This window comes from Prionailurus viverrinus, chromosome A2 (assembly GCF_022837055.1).
Source record: "Prionailurus viverrinus isolate Anna chromosome A2, UM_Priviv_1.0, whole genome shotgun sequence".
Lineage (NCBI taxonomy): Eukaryota > Metazoa > Chordata > Mammalia > Carnivora > Felidae > Prionailurus > Prionailurus viverrinus.
The window spans coordinates 32273463-32285549 of NC_062562.1; the positions used below are offsets into that span (position 1 = coordinate 32273463).

The window sequence follows — 12087 nt, forward strand, 5'->3', positions numbered from 1 at the left end:
CACTTCCCCTACAACTCTCCCCTTCTGGCAAACTCCCTGCCTTATCAAGTTGCCATGGCGGTCATCGTCAGGCCCGACCTGGCCATGCTAGAAGCACCAACTTACAGAGAGTATGCACAAGAGACTCGCTGTGAGGGATACATGGATCACTTAACAGTATTAAATAAAAATCATCTCAAGAATTATAAATGATTAAAAAATTAATTTGGGTTATTACTTGGCAGACTTCACAGTTTCCAGGAGACAGGAGCCTGACTCTCCTGCAGTCTCCACGTTAGCCAACACCAACATGTGCTTCCTGAGGTGGCCAGGCTCCCTCCCGAGTGGGAACGCATGTGTCTCTGCTGCTATTTTCGGAACTGGCTTTACAATAAACTTAACAGAGACTGGGGAGGGAGGAGAGGGCAAGGGAAGACAGGAGAGGAAGCCACTGCTGGCCTTAATTAACAGACACACTCTTTGGCCATGACCACGTCAAAGAAAAATATTTTCTGACATGCATTTAAAAATTCATGGGAACTGCAAATCAATTTTTAGAGCTGGATAAAATATTTAAAGAGGACCGTAACCCTGAGTTTTAAGCCAGAATGAATCAAGTCTATACAGCCTCTCGCTTTGTACGAATTTAGTATTGATTCATTCATTTCCTGACTGGGAACCTGTTGTTTTGTTTGTTTGTTTTTGGCCAGGCACTGTGGTAGACACTAGAAATAAGATGTAAAAACGGAACTAAAACATGATCTTCACAAATGTTGTATGTGGTATACATCAGTTTCCTTAAACACCATGCAAACGACAAAACTCTATTGCGTGGAGATTCTTTCTGATTGAATGGATCAGGGTGGGGCCCGAGATTCTAAATTTCTAACAAGTACTCAGGGGACACGGAACCTCCCTTTGCATAGAGAGCAGAGGTAACCAGATCAGAGAATAGCATTCCTCTTCAGTAGATGAGGAATGCAGAGGCCAAGAGTAGCAGAAATGCTTGCCTTAGAGTCACTGGCTGGTCCAGGGTAAATAGCATTTAAGTTCTTTGTCCCCCAGTTTAAAATTCCATATGGGGGTGGGGTGGGGGCAGGAAGACACTTGTCTGTCCTCTTCCTACAGGACACGCTTTTGAACATAAGCAGAACGGGATAGTAGTGACTACCAATGGCTGGGAATCTATAGTACACATTTTCACGGGGCAATATCACACCCATGGGGACAAAACAGGCTTAATTCTTTGGGGTACAGCGGGGTAAAAAGCCTTACTCTTTTATGTATAAAGCAGAGATGTACAAATAGCACATAAGGCCATAGACATTCAGCGTATCTGTTTTTGTCTGGCCTCAAGGTCATGCCGTGACCACCCACTTGTCCTCAGAGACTGTATCTCTGACCCCACCAACTAGATCAAAGCTACCCTTAAGTGTCCTCAGGGAACCATGTACCTGTCCTTCCCAATGGCTTTGGTTGTAATTATCAGATGTTTTAATTAATAAATACCTGTTTTTTTTTTAATTTGTCTTTATTTATGAGAGACAAAGAGTGAGCAAGGGAGGTGAAGAGAGAGAGGGGGACAGAGGATCTGAAGCAGGCTCTGCACTGTCAGCATGGAGCCCAATGCAGGGCTCGAACTCATGAACCCTGAGATCACGATCTGAGCTGAAATCAAGAGTTGGACGCCTAAGTGACTGTGGCACCATGGTGTCCCCACTATAATCTTTTCTTATTATTATTTAAAACTATTTTTAATGTTTATTTGTTTTTGAGAGTGAGAGAGACAGAGCATGAGTGGGACAGGAGGAACGAGAGAGAGGGAGACAGAGAATCTGAAGCAGGCTCCAGGCTCCAAGCTGTCAGCACAGAGCCCGATGCGGGGCTTGAACTCATGAGCAGCGAGATCATGACCTGAGCTGAAGTCGGATGCCCCACTGACTGAGCCCCCCACCCCAGGTGCCCCTCACTGTGTCCTTACCTCTACACCACAAGTGCCACGAGAGCAGGAACCACATCTACTTTCACGCACCAATGCATCGCCAGGCCGAATGCAGTACCAGGCACATACGGTCATCAGGAATTCTTAGAGAATGAGTAAATCAACAAGTAGAGACAGCACACTCGAATTCCAGCTCGGGACGGGCCTCCATCCCTCTGTTGTGGATCTGGTTTTTAATAGCATGACTCACGGCAGTTTCTTCCTGGTCCATCAGATACACCTCAGTGACCTCAGATCCCCACCGCTGCACCTTCCACTTGCTTGCTCAGCACGGGATGGTATCATTCATAAAACGCCCATCACTTTCTTTTTACTCTTCCCTTTCCTACCCGCTCCACCCTACAAAACTAGGATTTGCACGCACCGAACGATAAGCCAATGTCTTATAATTAGATGTTTGTTCTTGCCACTGTCATTTGGGTTTGACCATAAGACCAGAGAGGGTAATCTAATAGCTTTGTGACCCTGAGCAACGTAAGGGACCTCTCTCTTTCCAGCCTCAGTTCTCATGGTAGAAAGATAACAACAGTTCTAACAGGTTTTTTTTTGTGAAGATCAAATTAGGTAACGTGTACCAAGTACTCACCATTGTGCCTGGAACAATGTTAGCATGTAATGAACCCTAGCAGTCTTAAATTGCACCCAATGTTGTGAGCTGATAGAAGCCCTAAAGTGTAGAAGAGGGTAGACTGTTACCAAAACGTATATTTAAAGAACACTAACCAAAATTTACCTTTATTGTGCACCTATCTTGTCACCACCCATACATTTACTTACTCTCATCTTTATTAATAATCCTATGGGGAAAAAATGCCGTCAATATTCCCATTTTCAGTTGAAGATGAGATTCACACAGTGTGTAACTGATGAGTGGCATTTACACACACATTTGTCTGTCCCCAGCGTCTATGCTCCCAACTCCGGGAATCTCTGGGGATCTCTAAGCAGGGAATTCAGCGAAACCACCCTGGCACGAGCCTCTTCAGCTCCACATGCAGAGGAACAGCCAATTGCAGCACAGATTCCCTTTGGTTACTTTCATTATCAACAGAGAACATTCCACACTGGAGTCTGCCAACAGAGCTTATCCTAACAGACGGCTTCCAAGGCCTGCCAAAGAACAGGACTCCAGACGGTCTCGTTCTCCTCAATGACAAACAAGAACTCTCTTCACCCCTGCTTTCTCTCTGTGTCCCCAAAAAGTATACCCTTGGCAGCTGCTTTTTTGTAGACCTTCTAGGAAGCAAAACAATCACATGACTGAATGCTGACATCCCTCTTCCTAATTAACATGCAGAAATATGCAACCCATAACTCCGATTTGAAATGTCACTCTGGCACTGCACCTCCATGCTGAGGGAGAACCTTTGCAAGGCTCAAAGTGTATAATCAGCCTCTTCTACCCAGAGGCATTTGTAAAACAGGCATGTTTGGAACCACCCCACTGAATAGTTCATCCCTTGTAAACTCTCTCCTAGAGAAGTCCCAAGGGCTCGCTGAGGCAGCAACCTGTCTTGCTGAGTGAAAATGTCAACAAGAAAAAATAACAAGCAAGAAAAGCCAGGCAAAGGGAGATGATGCAGCTGATTTATTTCCAGCACCATATCAAATACATTACTTCGGTGCTACAATTAGGAAGATGAGCCAAAGAGGAGAGACACATTTATTCCTGTGTTCTTTGTCTTGATGTCGCATCTATCTCATGACAGAATAAGGAGTTGGCTCAAATTGCAAAGCAGACATCAATTCATGAGCTCCACTAAGAACTTCTGTGCTTTGTGAGGGACAATGGTTACATTCCTTATAGAGGCAGGAGGGGCCTCCACTCTGTTGGTGTAAATGCTATTCTCAGCATTAGAGCTGGTGGGACATGGAAAGTTTCATCATGCGGCCCCTAGCCCCATCACCAAACCTGGCCTTTTCCAAAGTTTCTTATCTCGGCAGACGTACCAGCATCTATCCAGTCATACAAGGCAGCAACTAGGGGTCATGCCAGGAGGACTATTGTCACCTGCACCTTCTGCCTCCTTCTTATGATAACTGATGCACTACCAAGGCCAGCTTTTTAATCACATAAAACTCTCAAGATTCAGTCAACTCATCATTACCACCACTACCGACACCAACATAGTCCAAACCTAACTCCAACTAGGGTTGCCGGATGCAATGCAAGACTGGATGTTCTCTTTGTTTTTTGGTTAAATCTAGCAACCTAACTCCAGCTCAACCCTTAGAACTTACTTCAATGATTACTTCTACGGGCGCAACTTTTCCCAACTCCATAGAGATCAAATCTCCCCAACCTATAGCCTTCTTTATTGACCCTAGAACACTCACAACCGTAGATTTCTTCCCTTGATTATATAAATAATGTGCCTTGTGCACTCTGAGACTTATGAGGACAATGATCATATCTGGTTTTGTTCAGCATTTTATTTTTAACGAGTAAACAACTGAATAAACAAACTAGCAATACAGTCTACAAAAGAGGGATCTATTTCCAGGGAGCAGACATAGGAAATACTGGCATCCCAGTCCTGCCTGTGACATGACTTGGGGGATAGGCTTTGTCCAGGCTTTGTCCCAACGCCCTTGAGTGTCTTAGACCGGTCTCTCTCTCTAGATCTCAGTTCTGTCTTCTGAAGAAACGACCCTACTGCATTTCCAGCTTTAAAACCTACAACCCTGCAACTCCAAGTCCCAAAGAAATACTGGACATCAAGGACTGTGCTGACAGTCACCAGGCCCTGAGGTTTTAGTGCTTCACTCTACTTGTCTGCCATTTCACACGTCACTGAATATATCCACAAAAGAAGATCACCACTGCTCTGTAGTAACATCCTCTTTGGGAGGATTCAAAATTATCCTTTTTTTAAGGGAGCTTAACTTTGAAACATGTGCTTAGCTCTCTGAAGTCAGCTGAATGAGGGGCGCCTGGGTGGCTCAGTAGGTGAGCATCTGACTTGGGCTCAAGTCAAGATCTCATAGTTTGTGAATTCAAGCCCCACGTCGAGCTCTGGGCTGAGAGCTCAGAACCTGGAGCCTGCTTCGGATTCTGTATCTTCCTCTCTCTCTGCCCCTCCCCTGCTCAATCTTGGTCTCTCAAAAGTGAATAAATGTTAAAAAATAGATATTATAACAACAACAAAAAATAAATAAAATGAAATCAGCTGAATGAGAAGGGAAGGGTCTTCTGGAATAGGTCCTCGTCTTTCCCTGAAGAAGCTTTCGTTCTAGAGCTGTGCTACACAACATGGCAGACACCAGACACACGTGACTACTTACTTGAAACTAAACTCAATTTAAAATTCAGTTTTTCAGTCACAATAACCACATGCAGTTTGTGGCGGCCATGTTGGACAGCTGAGAATACTGAACATTTCCATCACTGAAGGAATATCTGTTGGATTGCATTGGTTCTAAAGGAAGCAGGAGATGGTTCCTTGCCCCTCCTTCTCCAGGACCAACTTTCTGACATTCTCTCGGTTCGTCCTACTTGCTCTCTCTGGATTCAGGCCTTGAAGCCAGGGCTAATTCCCAAACTGAAACAATGTCCCTGAGTCTCTCACTTGAACCCATGAGGTCCCCTGGCCAACTGCCACTTCCTCAAGGGGGTCTACTCTGATATGAAATTAGATGCAGTGCCCCTGCTGTATGTTTCTGGAGAACCCTAGAGTTCCCTTCTCAGAACATGCACCACTTCTCTCGAAATTGTTTAATTTGCCTCTTAAGACTAAGGGGCAGAGTATGGACCCTGGAGCCAGGCCACCTGGGTTTGGATCCCAGCTCTATTCCTGGCTGACCATGTGAACTTAGAAAAGATAACTGGCCTCTCTGGGTCTCATACTCCTCTTCTGTAAAATGGGGAATCGATGGTACCTACCTCTTATGATTGGTGGGTAATGAAGTGAGTTGGTGCATATAACCCACTTACGAGTACTCAGCACACAGTACCTGCTGGACAAGTACTGGCAAAAATAAATCACTAAAAAGCATAAGCATCTTCAAAGGCACAGCTGCTGTGGTTTTCCACCCTGCACATCACACCCGATGCCATGGAACAACATCTGATGCAAAGCCAATGGTCAATAAATACTTGGTAAAGTGCACTGTGCATGCCTAGAAGGACTTGCTTCAAAATTGCGTGGCCAGAAACTTACTGTAGAGTTACGCTCAGAACAGTGTATTGAGATACTTGTTCAGGAGAGCTCATGGCAACCATGCTTCCAAACCATAATGGGGAGTGGGGGTAACATCCTAAATGTTCACCTGCAGGGGACTGGTCAGCATACACTGGGATACTGTGTAGCATTTTAAAAGAAGGAGGCAGAAGTCTATCGGGCAATGTAGAAAGATTCCCAAGAACTGTGGACTGGGCAGGGCAAGAAGAGAGAAATAAACAAGGGTACTACCTACAAGCTTTTTGTGTCTACCTTTTCTAAATCTCTACACTAAATTCTTTAACAGTGGATCTCCATGGGGAGGAAGAGAAGCAACTTGGACCGGAGTATGTTTATGTTCTTCACTATATGAAGTATTCCATCATGTACATGTATTACTGTTACTTAAAATGATCAAAGTGAGTTGCCCTGAAGAGTGTTTTATGGGGGCACCTGGCTGGGTCAGTTGTAGGAGCATGCAACTCTTTGTCTCAGGGTCCTGAGTCTGAGCCCCATGTTGGGTGTAGAGATCACTTACAAAAACAAGTAAGCTTTCTTAAAAAAGGAGTATTTTGTGTTGTTATGCTAGACTTTTCTCTCTGGAACCAGGACATGCCAAGAGGAAAACAATCTGAGAAGACAAAAAGACGGTGAATACCTGGGAAGTAAATAAAGATGTTTTACTGGCAAATGCGCTGGTTTACTGACTAGCAGAAGGGGGAGGGAATCCACCAGGGTGGCAATTTCGGACCAGTCGTGTGTGTAAATATAAGAGCTAACGCTGATTGAGAGCTTACATGTGTCAGACACTGTGCTCAGCCCTTTCCAATTATTGTCTCATTTAATCCTACCTATGAGGAAGCACTATTATTATCCTCATTTTACCGAAGGGAAAATGGAGACACGGAGCATTAAGCAACTTGCCGGAGGGCACACAGCTCCACAGTGGAGGGGCTGAGATTCAACTCAGGCGGGGCTGCAGCCCAGCCCCAGCGCTTGTGAGCGACCAATAGACAGCTGCCATCGGGCTGGTCCAAGGGAGGTAAAGACAGAGGAAGTTCTCCAAAGATCTGGCCAGCTCTATGCCTTTGACAGTATTTGGCATTTAATAAAAATTCCACTTTGCTTCTAGCTTATAAGAGTCAACATAATACACTTCAGTTGGTTCCAAAAAAGTATGAGCTGTCTCATATGGTAGGAAAATTATACAGCTAAAAGGTCAAAGGCTGACACACACCGAACAGTCAAAAGGCTGAAAAATGGAATGGATTAATGCTGGGCATAAGAAATTTCAACTCCAAAACAACAGAGCAACCAACATTCACAGAAAGATGGTTTTATATGAGATGATCAGATGCTCTCTGAAAAATGCTTCCCTATTGCTACCCAGCATGAAGTTAGGTTAAGGTATGGATGAGTTATTTCTACGATTTTTTTAGTTATAGCCAGGCTATTCTTTTCTTAGCGTTTTCAGGAAAGAGAGTGTGAGATCTGAAAGTCAAACTGAGCTGGGTTTGGTTCCAGGCTCCAGTATTCTAACATCAGCTCTGAGCCTTGAAAATGTTCCTTACTGCTACTTGGTCTTAGCATTCCCGTCTAAATATTCGGTGATAACAGCTACTCTGTCAAAGTGATAAAAATGAAATGAGAAAACCAACGGACTCCACCTGTATATCACTTGTAATATAAACAACTCAATAAAAAGAGGTTAGCTTCCTTGTTTCCCAGACAGGTGGTTGTCTATGCCACATGCTTTTCTTTTTCAACCCAACACATACTCTTTGGGATTGCATGATTCCCACCCTTAACCTTTCCAAAAATGCAAATGGGTATTTTTTAGATGAGGGGATTCAAGCTCCCCAGACGGGCACAATAACTGATTTCAAATAAGGACAATTCACTTTCTGCTAATGAAAGGGGATTCACACTTGTTCTGGTCTGGGCCACTGGAATTTTCAACTACATTCACATTTGCAAGACAACCTTGAAGAGGCTCCTGCTACATCCAGTTAGTACCGCCCCCCTCTTCCCTCACCTCACTCCTAGGCCTTAGTGAATCACCCTTTCTCAGATTCCCTTCCAGTCTCCTAACCACCAATCATATCCCAACACTTCCAGGAAACTAAGACAATTGATAATTACCAATACTCAAGGTAAATATTTCTGAATTCACAATCAGGAATTGATTAACATCTAAACACAGCCTAATGTATATTCACAATTTGGAAACGGGCAGTAGGTACAGAGATAAAGCTCTGCCCTTCCCCCCTCCAAAGAATATCAAACCATAATCAGCATATATAAGATCCGTGACCCTTACTTAATTGTTACCCACTGCCTGGAACTGGGGTTATTATCACATCAAAGCTACAATATCCCTAATAAAATAACAGTCTTTGTTTGTACCCTTTGTTTTTAAGTCTACTCTTGAAAATGCCCCTGTGATCACCTAATAAATCCAAATTTTAAAATGACTAAGACCTACCATAATAATTTGACCAAGTTAATAATCTGACCTAGTTAATAGTATCATAGTATGCTCTTCAGTCTCAAATAGTTACACTCAAAAGAACAATCAAGCTACAATAATGTTTCCAGAAAACATACATTGAATTTTTTCCCCACATTTGGCTTTGACCTTGCTACGCCATTTGTGGGATCTCATCCTATAGACATATTTGCACTTGTGTGAAATGATTTATATCCATGTTATTTAATGCAGGTAGTGTTTTGAAACATTAAAAGTATTTATCCATAGGGAACTAGTTAAATAAATCATGGCCATGCTGATACAATGAGATTATACAGCCATTTAAAATACAAAACGAATGCTTTCTTACTGCATTGCAAAAACCTATCAGACATCCTGTTAACTAAAAGACCAAGGTACCAAACAGCATGTATTGCACACTACCTTTTGTGTAAAATAGGGGAGACATAAAAACACATGCAGAAAACACATATGTTTATATACACACATGCACATGTATCCTTGTATTTACATAAAGAAGTTTCAGAAGGGTGATCAAAAACTAATGGCATTGCATGTAATATTGACAAAGAAGAATGTAAAATTAGGCAAATAAAGATAGGTTTAGAAGAGAGATTACTTATTTAACACTTTGAAATATTTTGTTTCATGAACCATATACACGTATTATCTATTCAAAAAATGCATTAAAAATCAATTAGCGGTAAAACATGACACTCCATTTTCAAGTTTAAAACAGTACCTATAAGGTCACATTTTGTGACTGACCATGACTCTTTGCCCTCTTCTTTTTTTTTAAAAATGTTTTAAAAATATTTTTACTTATTTTTGAGAGACAGAGGTGAGCAGGGGAAGGGCAGAGAGTGAGACATGGAATCCGAAGCAGGCTCCAGGCTCTGAGCTGTCAGCACAGAGCATGATATGGGGCTTGAACCCACAAACTGTGAGATCACGACCTGAGCCAAAGTCAGATGCTTAACCGCCTGAGCCACCCAGGCGCCCTTCTAATACCATGCATGCTCATACTGAAAAACAAGGCATGTGCGTGCACGCACACAGATACACACATTTAAATTAATAAATTAATAAAGGAGAAAACTCTTGGAGAAGAAAAGTCCCCAAAACTATTTTTGAAGAGCTCCACAAAGCCTTACTCCATACACCTTATGTCATCAATCACATTAAGGTGAGCAGCAATCTCCTGTAGCTGATGAGACTCCTCTATTCACAAAACACTTATGCCTGAATGGCCCCGATCCTCCAAAGCGCCCAGGGCAGAGGCATCCTCACCACTGTTGTGTAGACATGCTCACCTTCATAGGTGCCGACTTCCAGAAGGGTCCCGCTCTGCTCGAGGTCCAAGAACTCCTTCACAGTCAGAAAGTTATAGTCCACGCCAGGCACTTCTCCTTCTCTCGGAGACCGGGTTGTGCCTGCATAAATGCCAGGGACACTGTCAGTCAATGCAAACAGGAAGTTCCCCATTTAGGTGTAATTAACATAACCTGTTCCGTAGGCTGGAGGACCCGCAAAGGTCCACCTATCTGCCCAGACCTGGACCTGGTCAAGGCACCTTTGTTCTAACAGCACAGCATCCCCACTTCCACCCTCTAGTGCTGGTGACCTTCGGGCGGGAGAAAGAGCAAACCAAGCACAGCTGGGTAGGCTGGGGTGAGTTTTATCATTTCTTAAAATGCACTGAATGAAAAAGGCAGACTGGATTTTACACGGACAATATTGACAACCAGCAACTTTTAGGACTCCAGTAAATACTAAAAAGTTATCCACCTTAAGCTCAGAGCCTAAGAGGTTTATATGTTTACCACAGGCCTCACAATTCTTGTGTTCCGAGGTACATCCAGCAAGTTCCAATGTAATAAGCCGTTTGAAGAAAATGACACCCACTGCATCAACATGTCACTAGAGAAACGCAATTACCCAAGATCGGTGGATGGAGATCTCCCAGGGTTTAAAATGCTGCTGCTCTCTGTGTAATTAATATGTTTGATGAAAAGAGGCCACCCCTAAGTTCTGACTGGAAGGAAGAGACACTGAATTTACTAGGAAATCCTCCTCTTGAATTAATATGGTCATTTGCTCAGTGACTAACGAACATAACAATTCTTCTAATGAGTCATTCAGGGCCTCTGGAGTATTTAAGTCACCCAGCTCAGGTGCTAGGCTCCAGACCTATCATTTTAGCCTAATCTCAACAAAAAGTGTGGAAGGAATGAGGAAGGAATGTGGTTTACATACGAACCAAAGAAGAAAACCAACCAAGAAGCCATTACATAGTGTGTACTAGGAACTAATGTTAAATATTAGGAAAGACCAAAAGAGAGCCAAACACATGATTTCTGCTCTTACATTCAAGTTAGGTGAAGCATCTACAGAACTTATTTTGCAAGGCACCATTAGCTGTGATGCTTTAAGGTCAAGGTTTCCTACATAATGAGCAGGGATTCTTCTTGATTCCTAGGAACTTAGTACGCAAGGATTTCCCCCTAATCCTGAAACTTTAAAACAATTAAGTAACCAACTGTTTGTACCTTCTGGCTCTAATGTTCTATGATCACTTGCCTAGGTGAATGATCATGTCCATACACCTACGGTGGCTACCCAGAATCCTTTCAAGTCAAAAACGAAACAAAAAACAAAACAAAAAAACCCACACACACCTCAACACTTGCTGCGTATTTAACTCGGGGTAAGTACATTTTAAATGAGCCTGATTTTTCCAATATCTGAAATCTGAATGTTTTAAAGAGTTGCACAGTGTCCACAGTATGGTTGTATTGCACACGTTTGCTTATCAGGTCCCTCATACTAAAGCTTTCTGGTAAAGAAGCCTTCTTGTGTCCAGAAGTCTACTCTTGATTTTTTTTTTTTAATTTTTTTTTTTTCAACGTTTATTTATTTTTGGGACAGAGAGAGACAGAGCATGAACGGGGGAGGGGCAGAGAGAGAGGGAGACACAGAATTGGAAACAGGCTCCAGGCTCTGAGCCATCAGCCCAGAGCCCGACGCGGGGCTCGAACTCACAGACCGCGAGATCGTGACCTGGCTGAAGTCGGACGCTTAACCGACTGCGCCATCCAGGCGCCCCATTGATTTTTTTTTTAAATGTTTACTTATTTTTTGAAGGAGAGAGAGAGACAGAGTGTGAGTGGGGGGGCGGGGGGCGGCAGAGAGAGAGGGAGATACAGAATATGAAGCAGACTCCAGGCTCTGATCTGTCAGCACACAGCCCGACGTGGGACTCGAACTCTAGACTTTGAGACTATGACCTGAGCCAAAGTCGGACGCTTAACCGACTGAGCCATCCAGGCGCCCACAGAAGTCTACTCTTGTACCATCTCCTAACTTCCCATTTCTGGCTCACCTGGCAAATGATACAAGTCCCTTTAGGTAGACTACAAGCTTTAAATTGCAATCTCCAATATCAGGCACAGAGC

The 12087-nt window shown here is 43.3% G+C and overlaps 1 protein-coding gene across 10 annotated transcripts in view; it reads right to left on the bottom strand.

Moving 5' to 3' along the window:
* MAGI1 (membrane associated guanylate kinase, WW and PDZ domain containing 1) overlaps positions 1 to 12087 on the bottom strand; it is a 639927-nt gene that overhangs the window by 118917 nt on the left and 508923 nt on the right. For all 10 annotated transcript variants that reach the window (XM_047848921.1, XM_047848916.1, XM_047848920.1 and 7 more), the window contains exon 3: positions 9946 to 10065. In XM_047848921.1, coding sequence (XP_047704877.1) covers positions 9946 to 10065 — 120 coding nt within the window. The remainder of the gene's footprint in view (positions 1 to 9945; positions 10066 to 12087) is intronic.